Source organism: Varroa destructor, unplaced genomic scaffold (genome assembly GCF_002443255.2).
Source record: "Varroa destructor unplaced genomic scaffold, Vdes_3.0 BEIS01000002.1, whole genome shotgun sequence".
NCBI classification, from domain to species: Eukaryota; Metazoa; Arthropoda; class Arachnida; order Mesostigmata; family Varroidae; genus Varroa; species Varroa destructor.
In genome coordinates, this window is record NW_019211455.1 from 3601941 (window position 1) to 3617608 (window position 15668).

General features: G+C 41.8%; 1 protein-coding gene and 1 long non-coding RNA gene across 15 annotated transcripts in view; one reads left to right on the forward strand and one right to left on the reverse strand.

Annotated features, from left to right (window-relative positions):
* LOC111245220 (uncharacterized) overlaps positions 1-15668 on the reverse strand; it is a 39629-nt gene that overhangs the window by 8877 nt on the left and 15084 nt on the right. For 4 of the 7 annotated variants that reach the window (XM_022793272.2, XM_022793275.2, XM_022793270.2 and 1 more), the window contains exon 2: positions 1607-1824. In XM_022793272.2, the coding sequence (XP_022649007.1) occupies positions 1607-1647 (41 nt within the window). In that variant the 5' untranslated portion in view covers positions 1648-1824. Of the gene's footprint in view, positions 1-1606; positions 1825-5195; positions 5219-9641; positions 10118-11993; positions 12779-15668 lie in introns of those variants that run through there. The other 3 variants (XM_022793271.2, XM_022793273.2, XM_022793274.2) reach the window with 3 other exon arrangements.
* LOC111245221 (uncharacterized) overlaps positions 1-15668 on the forward strand; it is a 32242-nt gene that overhangs the window by 4091 nt on the left and 12483 nt on the right. For 3 of the 8 annotated variants that reach the window (XR_015319873.1, XR_002671251.2, XR_015319876.1), the window contains exon 2: positions 5735-5922. This is a non-coding gene — a long non-coding RNA (uncharacterized LOC111245221). Of the gene's footprint in view, positions 1-1878; positions 1998-2687; positions 2972-4491; positions 4577-4815; positions 5032-5305; positions 5521-5734; positions 5923-14731; positions 15623-15668 lie in introns of those variants that run through there. The other 5 variants (XR_015319874.1, XR_015319875.1, XR_015319878.1 and 2 more) reach the window with 5 other exon arrangements.

Below are 15668 nucleotides of genomic sequence, written 5' to 3' on the forward strand. Positions count from 1 at the left end.
TAATTTTGATCAAAGAGTCATTTCTGATTAGGCCATTCTTATACTTATCCAGATACATCCGATCGTTTGTATGCGGATAGAAGTAAGTGGAGGATGGCAGCCAAAGCAAAGCAGCTCTACCGCAACATGATTATATAAAATATTCTCAAAGATGAAATCGGCCCTTGTGAGAACGCAGTTCAAGTTCAGACGAACTACAAGCGCTCGAAGGATCAGCCAATGAAAATCTGGTCAGAAATGACAAGACTGTCGAATCAGATACCACTTACCCACTTCAGATACGTATATGGGAATAAGGCAGTGAAAAGATATGACTAGTGGACCACAAAAGATCATCATCTTTTATTGACATACAAAATGTCGAGTAAATGTACACACAGTTGCTCGTATCCGCCGGGCTGAACTTTACTACTACTACTACAAAAAAAAAAGCCTAAATTATTCCAGGCAGGACAAGCAGATGATAATAGGAGTAAAGAAAACAATTATTTAGTCTTTGGCGTTTTAATTGTGTCCAGTTATTGTGGTCATTATAGTGATACTGAAATGGTCATTATCAGTAAACGAAATATGTCGCATTGCGGCTCATCATCTCTCCGTATATTATACATTACAACCACAACAATTACCGGAAAAATCGAGCCAGCTTCCTTACGTAATAGATCTCTTACCAGATCAGTCCTCGCTTCACAGTATATAGTCAACACTCAGACGCTTGTTGGTACTATCTTAATGATATGCCTAAGTGGTCATATATACTGATTGTACAACGGTCATATAACTCCGTCGCGAGCGTTGGTAAGCTGCTGTTTGTCTGCGCGTTACGATATCATCGCTCGCATATATTACAGGTACCGTTCACCCGAAAACACCAAACGTTACGTAAAATGGACCGATCAACGCTCAAATGAAATTCACCGTAAGGAGCACCGTAAGCAATGATAATGCACGCATTGACACCGGGCCAAGTAAAAATAGGGCGTGATTTGACATTACGTTACGCCTGTCATTGCTATTGCTGATCCCAAGCTGTTTCTCAGCGCCGACTTATGGTGTCATCGCTTTACCCCATAGCGGAACAACTAAGTTATATTTTATAGCGTATTTAGACATGTATTTCATTTGTTGTATTGACGACTTGAACAAAGTTACGCGCATTGTGTGAACGTGCGTAAGAATAATCAGGCCCGTCTGGGTGCGCCTTCTAACGGGTGATGTATATTAAATTTGTATCGCAACGACCTGGCTGATATTGCGGACGAAGTAAGGACGAGCCGTCAAAATGTGAATGTTTTCATTGTTGATAACAGATAATTTTTGCTCTTCCATGTAAGATAATTAGTATTTTTTTTTAATAACTTACTGTAATATTTTATCATGCTCATGCACGTGTTGCGTCTCCTGGTACCCGTGAAGAGACGGTAGTAGAAAAGTCGTTTAGAATCTCGAATTTGTTATGCTCACGTTTTACTACTAGCTATGTTTCCTGGCGGCCAAGCGTCATATGTGTCCGTATAGGTAGCGCTATAGTGAACAAAAAAAAGGCGTTATATAACACTTCCTGAGTAAATTTAATAAGAATCGGGTTTGAGTGTTAATTACTTACCGTAAAAGACAGCTACGAAAGACATCGAGAACACAGAACATCTTGCCGTCGTTCAACGAAACGTCGAGCGAGCATCGATCAAGTGACAACGGTTACTGTTCGTATTTCGTGCTTCTTTAATTTCCGCTAGCTCTAAATTACGGAATCCGTTTTCCGACAAGAAGCGAATTCGGTCGGCTCAGAATTGACCCGTCTGTGGGTCGGTCAGCCGTTAGATCCTGAAGAATCAGATACAAAAACAACCCATTTACTTAGTTTTTTGTTACTTGCAGGGCCTCACTCAAAGATTGGCAGCTAAAATATTACCTCGTTGTTATTTTCGACACCGACTCATCGTGAGGGATGCAGTTATATCCGGTTGCCCACCCCATACTGAAGCTATACTAATGAGGTTAATCTTGCGTGACAGCTCTACACATATATGTAACGCGCGTACTGTCATTATAGATGAATCTGTCCCCGTCCAACGATTGTGCGCAGATATGATCCAGTCGAATATATGATTTGTAAAGTTTAACGTAAATTTTCGTACCAACAAGAAGCAGGGCCTCCTATACAAAAGGGCAAATCAGATATATTAATTTCTAGTCAGGGTCATAGTTCGTAAGGTAATAGTTAGGGTCAACTGATGGGCTCACTCGTCGGTGACTTATACCGAAAAAAAAATACGCTTGAGTTCAACTAGGCGCTTTGAATCAACAATCAGAAGAGCTGGTTTCGGAAGTAGTTTAGTAAAACTGTAGTATTAGCACTGGCAGTAACAGCGTGACAGTGATTAACAAAGAATCCAGAATAGGTAGAAAAAGTCTTCTTAGAGTACTATAAATTTAAATGAGCTCCTATCCAGCCGTCGGTTAAAGGAAAAAAGTACCCCATAGAAATCCCGATTGCAGACCTACAGGCGTGACAGCGTTATGGCCAATAAGCCTTATTAAAGTGCGTTGTCGTGTTGAGCATAATTACTTACGCACACTTCGACGCTAGTTCAAATGTAACAATTAAGGAAATAATAGGTAAACGAAAATAAAGAGTCATTCCTAATATTACTCACTGCTTGTGTGGTTCCCATGCTATTTTATAGGTCCATAGAAGAAACCCCAGATAAGCCAGCGAATCTATGAGGCTATACCTAAAAAAGGACCTACCCAACAAAAAAAGAAGCCGCGAAAGCGATAATAAAAGAATTGATATGATAGAGTTCGAAGTGCAAGGTACAAAGGACCTGTTACAGCAGGGCAGTCGACGCCTTTCCTTGAGAGTTACATGATTTTTGTCCGAATAGTTGAGTCAATGTTTATAAACCTAGATTTCGATTTGTATTTATCTAATAAAATTGGCTACATCTCTATGGCTAGCACGAATATACACGGTTGAGAATTTTTATTAATTATCCGATAAATATGTATTAACCCTGTAGCGCCGTCAGTGAATCTCTTAAAAGTCAAATTCGGTTAACACAATTAATTGGGTCAGCGACGTACGACGCAGTCGATCTCTATGTTATCTTGCAATAACGAAAAGGCCACCAAACAAACAAAAGACCGACCTATCAACAGTTAGCAATAATCTCACTATTATCGAAAATTATATTTTGGCGGTCGGTAAAATTTGCTTCCCGAGAAAAAAATTCAACCCAAGTTCGCTCATTGAAACCGTTGTTGTGCGTGCCAATGTATTTGGTGCGCCATCCGATGCCCCATTCACCTTCACACCATTAGTACAACTTTATTAAGTTGTGATTATTATCAGTTATTATAGGATTGTTGTCGGTACTGTATCTAGATTTTATCGATACTGTTACTTGAATACTAGATCTAAGCGAGTCATTATACATAATAAATTTCGAGTTCCTCGAATTTGAAGTTCGAAGAACTTGTGTATCTTGGCCATTTTCGACTACTGTGTTATTGAGACATATTTTTTCCCGTTCCAATAGCTACCCCAATTTCGGTAAAGTAATACCAGTTATAAGTTACGCTCAGCGCTGCCAAAATGGCCTTTTGCGTGCAGTACAAGATCTGCCCTGGACCTCGAGACAATTCGAATATATATATTTATACACGTTCGGTAAAGACGAGTGGGCAGATTGTGTGCTTTCTTGGAGACCGAGCCTCGTGACGTTTGCAAATCCTGGGTACACAGCAAATGCGGTTTCCTAACCAGGAGCAACAACGTTTTCTGTACTCTACTTGGCTATCATGGAGCTTTGGTTAAGCGGATAACATGGAAGTCCCAGGAAAAGCTCTCTTTGCATACTTTCAGTTTTAAATTGATTGGCTAGGTTTTCGATTAGCGCACACAGATCGTTCAGTGGGTTTATTACGCAAGAGCATTGTGATCCGTGTCGTTCGCTCCACGGCTCCTCTGCTAACAAGATTGGCAGACAAAAGGAAAACTACTTTTACAAACACTACGATATCAATTTTCGACATTTATAAACACAAAATTATAGAACTAACAAACGATACATATGCGCTAACAAAGGTACCTGGAAATAACAAATTGCCATTTGACAAACATGAACCTGAGACTGCTTTGCAACGGGTTAGTCTGAGGACCATAGCAAATCACATCGTGAAGAGTCGCTAGGAACAAACAGTTCCGCTTGTTCGGTTAGGTAGTAAAAAAGAAGTTGATTCGAAATACTTCAGCGAATCATACTAGACATAATGTATAGATCGATGGATTGCTCGAGATACAGACAGCTCAAATTCGGAATAGGCTACCTTTTAACAATGTGTGTGTGTTAATACCCATTATGAACAGTATTTTACTCATCTTGTAAACACCCGTTGACAATACAGGTTACATTACGTCTATTGTATATTCTCTGGCTAGATTGATTTCGGTTACAATTGGGCTTAAAGATTCTCTCTTCTTTACAGCCGGGACAAGACAAGTATGTGGCATTACGGCACGATCACCTGTGACGGCCAATTACGATAACGTGCTCCGTGCCAATGACGAAAGGTAGAGGCCAGACTCAATCTGGATATCCTCATTGAAACAAAGTTTTCAGTTTCGAACGTCAGCCTACTCTACTATCATGCTAGGCGATTGTTTCGGCGATGAGTTATTGAAAATGAGGGAGAACAGTTATTGAAATCACATGCTTGTATGAACGAGTCGCACAATAATCAGCACAAAGTTGGCCTTGGTAGCCAGCTCTAGTACTAATGAATTTTTGTTTGACTCGTACACGTGCATAGAATCTTTTTGTAGATTTCTACACTATAGTGACACGGCTCCTAAAACGATAAATGGGAGTTTTCGATTCAAGCCAACGACGACCTCTTTTGCGTAGAGTTCGATGTCAGATAGCACTTCGTCAGGAGAACCAATCCGTTTCTACAAAGGACTAGCTTTCCCTGGTTCCGTACAACTTCGATAAGCATTCAACACTAGCTTCCATCACTTCTTCTGTAGTAAGCATAAGAACTATATATCGTCAGATATCGAATAGTTACCTTAAATAATGTGTGTGTTTAGCTGGGACAGTATTTAATTGTTACCATAATGAAAACTAACTGTATACTGATTAATAGCATCACTGAATTGCTGAGTACATCGAGACGTTATAGGCCAATACCTGCAGCTGCGGTTCAACTGTATGACAGCGGCGGGCGTTGTGTCCCTAGATGGCGTCACCTCCTCGACGAATAAGGAACGATGCTGCCGTTACGGTTGCTCCGTTTCCAGGCATTGATTAGGAACATGTGGATTGCTCTTCAGCTTACTGCGGGCCTTCGATTAGTACCAAGATCAACTTGCCCCATTTACACGGGCTTCTTTTTCTAAAGAAAGATAGCATTCTACGAAAAGAGCAGATTTCGCATAATTCACACCGCCAAAACGTACCTCACCGTCAAACGGACTCCCTTATCGAACGGACATCGACAGCGCTAATAAATGTAGTTAGTAGATTTACCGAAAAAGAAAGACTTTTTCTGCCTTTAAACTGAGCACAATTTAAAGCCAAGTAAGAAGTGTTTATCTTATTTAAGACCTGTTCATTCAGCTATTTTTCTTCGAATACGTTAAATAGAACGGCCCTACAGGCTTGAACTAGCCTTGTAGCTTAGTTACTGCGTAAACAGCATTATCCTGTTCGATTATCCATTTATCCAGGTAACTCGGAGAACTATGCCGTGCAACGCGCGCATATGCGAGTGAATCATGCCGTCCATGATATTGTCCTTCAACGGCGTGGCCTGCTACAGTATTGTCTCCTTTTCTCGTATCTACAGTGAACGATCTGCCGCAACGGGCAGTTGAAGGGACCACATCGCAGGGAAACGTTGCATGAACAGCAACAGGTAGGAACCATGATGGTCAGATAATGACTATAGTTAGCGAATGTCGTAAAACACAAACCGAGCATCCAGGAAACGCTCAGTCCCGGAAGAACAATGGTCTCGAAATCAATAATGGCTTATAAAGTTTAATAAACTACAGCAAAGACGGCCCCGACGGTACGTATATGGACTATATAATATAATATTGAGAGTGTGCATATTATATCCTGTTTTATTATTAAAAAAAATGAGCACATTATCCGAATTCAGAGAGCAGTCGAATCTAACATTTTTTTTTACTCCGCTCGACGTGCGCTATTAGGGAAGTGAGTGATGACAATTTTATGACGAATCATGCTGCTCATGATGGTGCTAGTTAATGATAACCGTGACTTTTACTGCATAGGAAACCATTTTTGCTGCTGTTGCTGTCGTCATCTATTGCCGATATTTAAGTCACGGCATTTGCGCCGTATACCTACGTGTGTACATATTATCACTGTTGTGACAGAAATGCTTAGCGGACCAGGGAGTAGGAGGAGCAGGAGAAGGAGGAGGAGGAGGAGGAGGAGGAGGAGGAGGGTGAAAAGGGGGAGGCGGAGGAGGAGGAGGAGGAGGGTGAAAAGGGGGAGGGGGAGGAGAAAGAAAGCCTATCACTCCGTTGAAAGGTCTAATGGCTTTACACCTGTGGCAACCAGGAACTGCGCAACTTTTGAAAACCTGCCAAAAGAAAGGCGGCAAAACGAGATAGTTCAAGTAAAAGCTCAAGTAAAAAATAGATGCTCTGCTCGAATAGCGTTGAGCGTCGCGTCTACGGCAATGTTATTGATCGTGCCATTGGCGGAAATGAGAAGTGACCGTTAAGAAAGCTGCATTGAAACGTGGTACCGCGCAGAGCGCTAGAAAAGCGGCTACAATGACCCCGGCGCCGCCAACGACTGAGCGCTCGTCGACAGAATCAGTCTTGATCGCTGGCGAACTATGCGGATGTGAAGACACAGGCAGCCCAGCAGTTGAAACTGATTTATTGATTGCTATAGCATCACGATAGCTATAGATATTTATATTATAGATATATAGACGTGCCATATCCTAGCGCATATTCCTGCGGCCGCAGCCTAGTTTCCTTTAGTCATATCGCTCAAAACTAGTAGAGGCAGGAGGACCAATAATGCATAAAGAAGAAGCTCACTCGAACAGTGTTGACGTTAGCCCCTAACTACGGGGTAATCTACTTATTGCTTGCCGTGTAAATAGATGCCACGTAGTAGATAACGCTAAAGAAGATAAGACATTCATTAATCATTCGTCTGGCAGGCCATTGTATGACAAAAACGTTAAGTGAAGAAACAACGCGCTGTAACAGCGATCATTGTACGACAATAGTGTGGAATTCAAAATGAAGTTGCGCTCAGAATAGTGTTACCTCGATGAACGATACAATGAAACTGATTATTCAACGATGTGAAGTAGGACGTCGAGTTGGAAGGCCGACGTCATTTTTGATTTATTTCAGTAATTGCAAATTATTCAGCAACGCTATGGGAAGAACGCTGTTAACATTTCGCGTCTATCTTGTGGTCATTTCTGCGCCATCGATGATACGTCCTGCGCACTTCCTTTTTTCTTCGGAGCGTTCGATGCAGACACCCGTCGTCGCTTAAACGCTGATCTACGATATTTTAACATCGGGAGTATGTCCGGTAGTTTAACTGTTTGATTGAGAATACCGTTGTTGATACTGTGTTTCTATTTCCCTCGTACTGCGAAGCTCATCTGTATGAGCTCAATGAATGGTTTCGTAGGTGGGAGGTTGTCTCGTTTAGCAATGCCGTCTACATTTGGCAGATCATTGTCATAACCTTGATGTTTATTGCTCCTGTTACTATTATTGCTATGACGAAGTGGAATTTTCAAGGTACGGCCTAGCTTTTCCGGCAGCGGATAACTAACCTCTAACAGCCACGACAAATTTTCGCGACGTCGTTCCCTCTGTAGCTAGACTAATAGGCCTCTCTCATTAGCTGCTATGTATCTTACGTTACCGAATAGCGCCAATAGTTTCATGGGTTTTTCGAACACCTACAAGTGAGTTTCGTATACGAAAGGCATCTTCTACTAACCCTGATTCAACTGGCTATAGTTTCCTCTGAGAAGTTTTACTATCCCTTTCTATATATAAGGATTTCGGTGTTTTTCTGTACCAGTGTAGTCTATCGCCAGCGTACTTCCCTTCGCCGTAAGCTGCGGCTCTCCCAGTTAATGAAGCAATGATTTATAATACTATCGAATGTCTGCGGGCCGAACATGATGATATCCGTCGACATAAACAAATGGCGACCAACGGCGCCGTATACGAAAGACGTCATACGTGTAGTATGTACCATAATGCAACTAGGTGGAAGAAAAAACAACTCATAAATATTAAACATTAAACAGGATCGTTCGGGTAAGTGAGTTAAACGGATACGTGAGATCGAAACGAAAGCGTCCTGACATGCGTAAATCGGCATAGACATGGTGTTGTTTACTCTACCAATTTTTATCAGGTTCTTATCACTTTTTGACTAGATGCAGCCCAACACAGAGCTGGTCATCGTAATAGAAGTAAAACTGTAATCGTCAAAGAGGTTTAGGTCAAACGCTAATTTGACAATGTATAATGTGAGGATAATATTACGGTGTAGATCATGTTCGAACGGGTTGGATACAGATTCAAAATGATGATTTTTACCTTTCAGGTTCACCTGAGGTAATAATATGGTTTAATTACGAAATACGAAGCTTCCTTCGAAAAAACTTAGCTTTTCGAAAGTTTTTCGAAGGAAGCTACTATCATACAGACGTCAATAGACATGAAACATTACTCAACCAGAGTACACTGCAGTTTTACCGTCGCCAATATACGCGTTCGTACCGTTATACAATTGTACACGCTTCTTATCTTGCCCATTCTTGTCTATTAAACGTTCTCCTAGAAGACCAAAGCGTGAGAGAGCTGACATATAAATGGCCAAAAAGACAGGGAGAGTTACTATATGGCGCGCGTGGCAGCGGCAGGACATAGGACGTATGGCATCTGCATTCGAAAGTTGCTATTTGAATAGCTAAAAAGGACCTGCCGCAATGATTCTGTTGTTGATAGTATAGTAGTAATAATCGCATTTATATACTAAGCGCCTTCACGTGACCACTTCTTGTCAATGGGTCGATGTACAACGATCGGTGGTTTCTCCACTAGACGCTAGCTATCACCGTCGCCGCTATCCATAACTCGAGTTGTTTTAGGCAGCCTCTATCGCCTACCTGTACCCGCTGCGTCGATAAGCCATTCGCTGTTGACTCTATAGCACCCCTCTTCCCTTTAGCCATATACGATTTATATTTTATTTACAAACTATATTTTCTCTGAAATGATCTCCCTTTTTGCATGTTTGGGTAATTCTCAGCATCGCTGGGCTACAGATGATCGACCAGTATAGTTGTGGTTAGGACTTAGATGATTACTGAGTGATAACGGTTTACGGCAGTGGTTCTCGAGAAACGAACGAATCAATTTGCGAATTCGACTATGCTTCCGTGGTCTCCCTCTACTTAATAACATTACATAATATATAATTAATATAATAATAGTCGATATTAAATATAATATCAATATATATATATATATATATAAATATAGATATATAAATATATAATGGCAAAACGGTACAGTGTACGGTATTTAGAGTCGCGCGTACCAACGTGATATGAGCGTAACCGGCCATCAGAGTAATAGCAGCTACACTCGGCCTTAGCGTAGTTAGTTCTCTCGATAGCAGATAAATAGTACTGCGAGTACGCAGTACCTACGATACAGGTGTAGTCGAGTAACTTTTTCACTGGCCTCTCCCGCCGATGTCTATCTACAGATAGCTCGTACTGTTATCACTATTATAATCATAGCCTCTAGTCTCTAGTCTCTAGTGCAGACCGTCAGGTCGAAGATGCGTAAATCTATCTCCTGATGCTGACGGGTTTCGCTATGCCGCAATTTTAAATAATCCATAACGTCTCTATTGTTCAGTTCTGCTTGATACAGCTACACCACTTACTAAAACCATTCACTGGACCCATCCGACATAGCCTAATGGAAACGTGGCTAACGGAGTAGCACAGCCTTTGGCGGTCGTCGTAATAATGGTAATATAAATGCCCTCGACAGACGTGCCGGATCAGCAACAGTGGCTCGACATGAGGAACATAGTTGGTGTCACCGTTGCTAATTATCCGCCGCTCCTGCTGTCCTCCCTCACTTAATGAAACAACAGTCTTTTTGATGAGGACCAGATGCGGTAGCAACAACAACGAACGTATATGACTCACACGGTGACGAGCAGCTGCGGTGAAACGTTAGGGGCGGTGATATCTGCGGCGTCGACTGCCGGCGATGATCCGAGCGATAGATCCTCTCGCGCCAGGTCAGGGTCACTAAAGCGCTGCTGGTGTTACAAAGACGCTTACAAAAGCCAAAACATCCACACTCCGCGCCATTACTATCGCCATTGCATTGATCATCGCCGAGAGTGGGGTTGGGTTGGCTGTCTGTGCGCATTCGTTTTGGCTTTCGATTACTACAGATCGTACGAGCGGCCGCTGATAATGCCGCAGATGACACTGGCGCTATTCAGCGCATAGGGAACACTGTTTATATGCTATTTTAGCTCGTCGTTATATCGCCATTGCGGGCGTCGCGGTTTGAACACACATACACGCGCTGCATTGACTGACAGAATTAGATTTGTTAGGCAAAGGACTTTGAGCTTCGCGAAATGAGCGCAGCTTTCCAATTTGGCAGGAGACATAACAACTGTATTTAGCTACGTAACTGGCAATTGGAATAATATATCAGACAGTGAATATGTCACTCTGCCTGTTTAAACCGTTATTAGTACGGCTTTATTCGTCACACTGGTTTCCCGAGGCCGCGGTCATCCGTCATCTGTCCGTTTGATGACTCGGCGTATCTTTAACAACAGCTATAGGCCATCCATATTTCAATTGTAGTCTAAGACAGACTATTTATGCACGACGGGGTCACGTTTGCCGGCCATTACTGCCCATAACATTAGAACTTGCCATAGAATAGGCCAAATCAATAGCCAACACGGATGATAGGCAAAACCGAGGACCGAATATAACAGAAGCAATAATTGTCAAAGCAATCCTAAGGAAAATCTAAATGTGCACACACGTGATCACAGAACTTTCCCTTCTTTTATGGTTTGAGTACTTCCTATATACATATATTTGTGTGTGTGTGTGTGTGTGTGTGTGTGTGTGTGCTTGCAATACATTACCGAAAGATAATCACGCGTACCGCACAACCCACATGACGTTGTGCCAACGGAGCCCATTTCAACTGAGAAAGAGAAAGGCCTTCGTCCCGTCCCGTTTCACCCCTTACCCCCCTCCCCCCCCTCCCCCCTGCTGCTTACTTTGTCGTATCATCCTGCAAAGTAAAATAGCAAACTGAAAGCATTGTTCTTTCGTTATTTTAACTGGCGTTATTTAACGAATTCCTCGTGTGGAGTATAGCACATTAGCAGGTAAAGTAAATGAAAAGAAAAAAACAAATGACTGAGAGAAAAATATCATTTACGGAAAATCTATGTCCAGTGGGAGGATAAGATTCAAGGGTAGAGCTCACCGTCCTTGGCAACATTGTATTGTATAGGAAGGACTTCATAAATAGCAGGCGATTCGAAAATTAGAAATAAAAGTAGTTTCACTGCTATCGAAATGAAGGATAAGAGGGCGTTAGTTCTCACGAATAATATCATCGTGAGTTCAGCATCGCTAGAACCGTCATCACAATGACGGTCAGCGTTGTTTGCATGTTAAAGAATTAGCAAATCTATCAGCACTCACTTATGACTAATAGTGTTCCGATGACGCACACGCCATTTAAGAGGCCCAGATGCATTTGATGGCGGGACCCCGTTCTGATCGGAGGAAAGAAAGCATCGTTGTGATTTTACGCTGTCTCCTTAAAATTGTACTATAACCCTGAATTGGAACGCTGAATCACAAACATATACCAATATGCATACCTTTTACATGCTTGCAAACGAAATTTCTGCTCGATTTGAAGACACTGTCGGATTTATTTTGGCGACTATACTCAGGTTGATAATGATACGTATCGACAAAAAGAGGATCGAAAGAACCCGTAGAGCTTTGTATAATACGTATACGCATAACTGTGCTTCACGCGAGCGACATTTTTGTTCGAAGCTCTTTTATAACTACTGTCATAGAGGGCAGTACAAGATAGCTGCCAGTTGCTAGCGCCGTAATTCAGGTTATTACCTCACTCATCAAACAATTAGACCACTATTTACCGTTTACTACGTTATTGTAAAGCGTTTGAATACATTTAAACTAGCCGAATATGATCATCTGATGAATGGTAATAGTTATACAGCGTAAGCCCTCCACCGTTCCAGCTAAACCCATGCCAAACCTGCCCGACTCTAAACCTGGCAAGGTTTGCGTGAAATCTCCCAAATCCTTGTCGTGTTTGCGCCAGCATTTTTTGACTTCTGGAAAACTCTAGAAAGAATCGATACAGGCCGATCGACAAAACTGGATATTGTAGATACTTTTGTATGGCATTTTTTTCGGTATCTCGAGAATACTCAACAGCATCGTGTCCTTCACTTCCATATGTCGAGAAGTCCTAATGGTATTCCGGTTTGCCATTGAATTCTGTAATGAGCAATACGACGCAATTATCGACTGCCCAAATCCAGTTCAGTCGGGTTGATGTCAAACATTTAAGCCTGGGACAGAAAGACAGCAGTTGGATAAATCCAGTCGGAGAATTAGTATAGTTCTAAGCTAAATAAGGCGGAGGTAACGTGCCATATTGCCAATAGGATCCGCCAGCACGAATTAAAGAGGACCTATTACTGTGACGAATGAGCTGCAAAAGGACGGTCATAAACTTTTATCTGATATGGCCAAGGTCTTGCTCGAGCGTTGTTTTCAGCTTCCGCCACAAATAACAAACAATCTCGTTAAGACAACAAAGCGTAATTTGTCCTATGTCTCGCAATTTCACAGCCTCGTAATAACAAATCCTGCCGTTAGAACAACAAGTTTTAACCGGTTTGAAACCCTGAGACTACCTTTCTAGTTGGATTTAAAAATTTTCAATGTTTCATTTCAGTACTTGAGTCGCATGTTAGAAGGGGCGCAACAGCTCACTGAAGAGTTGAGTTTCATCAATGTCAGAGAACTAAGGGCTTCAGATTGTCGGAAACGACAGGAACGTACTTTCTATCAAATAGCTACGAAGAATCCAGTTGACGCCTTAACATCAACACATAGTTAATAATAATAATAATAATTACGTTTGCTTATTATTAAATCGATGAAACTTTTAAGTTCAGTCAGTCAGGTCGCGTTGATTGGTAATGCCAAAGTTACATAATACTGCGATTCTTCGTAGCGTGGATCGACGCTCTTCGAAGACCGTTTCGCAATGTTTAGATAGTGGGCATCTATTTGATAGTGTAGCGCGTCAGGACGCTGCGCATCCAACAACAGCAACCAAATGCTAGATTTCAACGGGCTCATTCAACGTTAACAGTTAACTAGTTATTATATATTAGTGTTAATAATCGTTGAATTTAGGTAGACAAGTACAAGATGCCGATGTCCAGAGACATTTTTGCACACAGTATCAAACAGTACTTAGAAAAAAAATGACGATATTTAAGTTTCATATAGGACCTTAGTTGATTGCTTGATATTTCATGATATATGTAATGTCTGGCTTGAGAAGAACTGGTGGAATCGTCATGTGGGCGGTCGTTTTTTCAGGATGACGCTATGTGTGTGGTGGCAGCCTTTTTAAAATAATGATGACCGCTCAGATCCAGAATTTAAGTAGAAATTTCTAATTATGATTGTCAATTTCAGTGGTATAACACACCACTATGATACGCAGTACACAGAAAGAGAGATTTTCACTAAGGAAAGCTACTAAATTTGTATTTAGAAATTATGGCAGCGGTTTGTCTACGAAATGGCTTTCAGCCGTTGGGGCTAGTAGCTGATGAATGTACCACACCTATATTTTACTAAACGTAGATAGATAGGTAATATACATTTTCTTACAGTATATATATATATATATATATATAGGTTCACACACACGCAGACGGATTGCCCAGACTATTTTCTGCTTGCTTTCGCCGCCGTATACAATCAACGAGGGCATTTTATTATATAGCACTAACGTAGCCAGTGGGCAACGTAAAGCTATCTCCTACGATGGCCGGCTACGATGTAATGCGTTTTTTGGCTGTCGTTATCGTCAGACGACTTTTGGCTGGTGACATTGCAAGAATCTGTCCGTGTACGCGATAGTCATAGATCAAAGCAACAACGACACCGTTTACAGAACGAGCCACAACATTGATAGAAGCGTCGGCTGAAAATACAGAAGACGAATCTCGGCCTTTTATGGATCATATCGCCTAAACTAATGATAATCACAATAGGCATAACTATCTATTCGTAGATTTATCTGGTTGAGCCGCATACATTGCGTACACACGATTGGAAACGCACATAGAGACGGATGCATTTAAGCACGAGCGAAAAATCTCATTCAGGTATAGCCGTCATTGTTAGCTGTCGTCGGTTTGCATCGGCCATTGTACTTATATAACGGTATTGTTGTACGGGACATAGCGATACGTCCAGCTAGCTATCTGTCTATCTCACACCACTTTCACCGTCAATTTCGTTTTGTTTGTTGTTGTTTCTGCTGCGAAAGTTCTTATTGTCCTGCACAATCACTTTGGAGATCTTCTACACAGAACTGCACAGTCGTTGTTTCGCGCACGCCATCTGTTGCTGCTACAGCTGCTGAGCCCTACGACGGCCCCGATAGCAACAACAACAGTAGTCACAATAACGACAACGGCAGCAGCGGACCCGTCCTCGCAACGGAGTGCGTGACAGCTCCTCTCATGCGTGGAGTCCGACAATCAGGCCCGAATTTTTTTCATAATCACCATCGTAATTGTTGCCTATTATTACAACTAAGGCCTGTACAATTGTTATGTTAGATGCTGTTCGTCGTGGATGAGGGAGGTCATGTATAAATGAAGAGGGATGAAGTAAAGACAGTGAAAATCGTTCGTGTTGCCATTGTGTCGATCGTTGTTGTTGCTGCTGCTAGCGGACGATAACGGAGCTCTTCCATCGTTGGGGAGGGTGCGGGGGTCTGGTATAACGCCTACGACTGATACATTGCTGTTCGTCATAGCGTAACGCATATAGTAGGTAGTAAACCGCTGAAATGGCATGATATACATAATGTCTGCTACGAGCCGGTGCGCTTATCAGTAGCTGAATTTGGCGCACGGCTATAAACATACACTATTTTATAGTTGGATAACCAATAAATCTAAATGTGTACTCTTTAACGATGCTCGCGTGCGGAAATAACCAGAAATTACTTATGCAATGATGAAAATAAAACTGTATATATTCAGTGTACACATGAAGAACCCGTCTGATTATGATATATGGCCACTACAAATGAAATAAGTACATAGCAGAAGACATATTCGTGCAACTCCATTAACGGGGTGCCTGTCTGCGTGTTTTTCGGGACTACGTGCAGCGCCTGTTAAGCCGCGTGTTGGACCAGTTCAGTTTAAAAAGTTCACCTAAGTAAGCTACGTTTCTTGCTCTTGCATTTATTA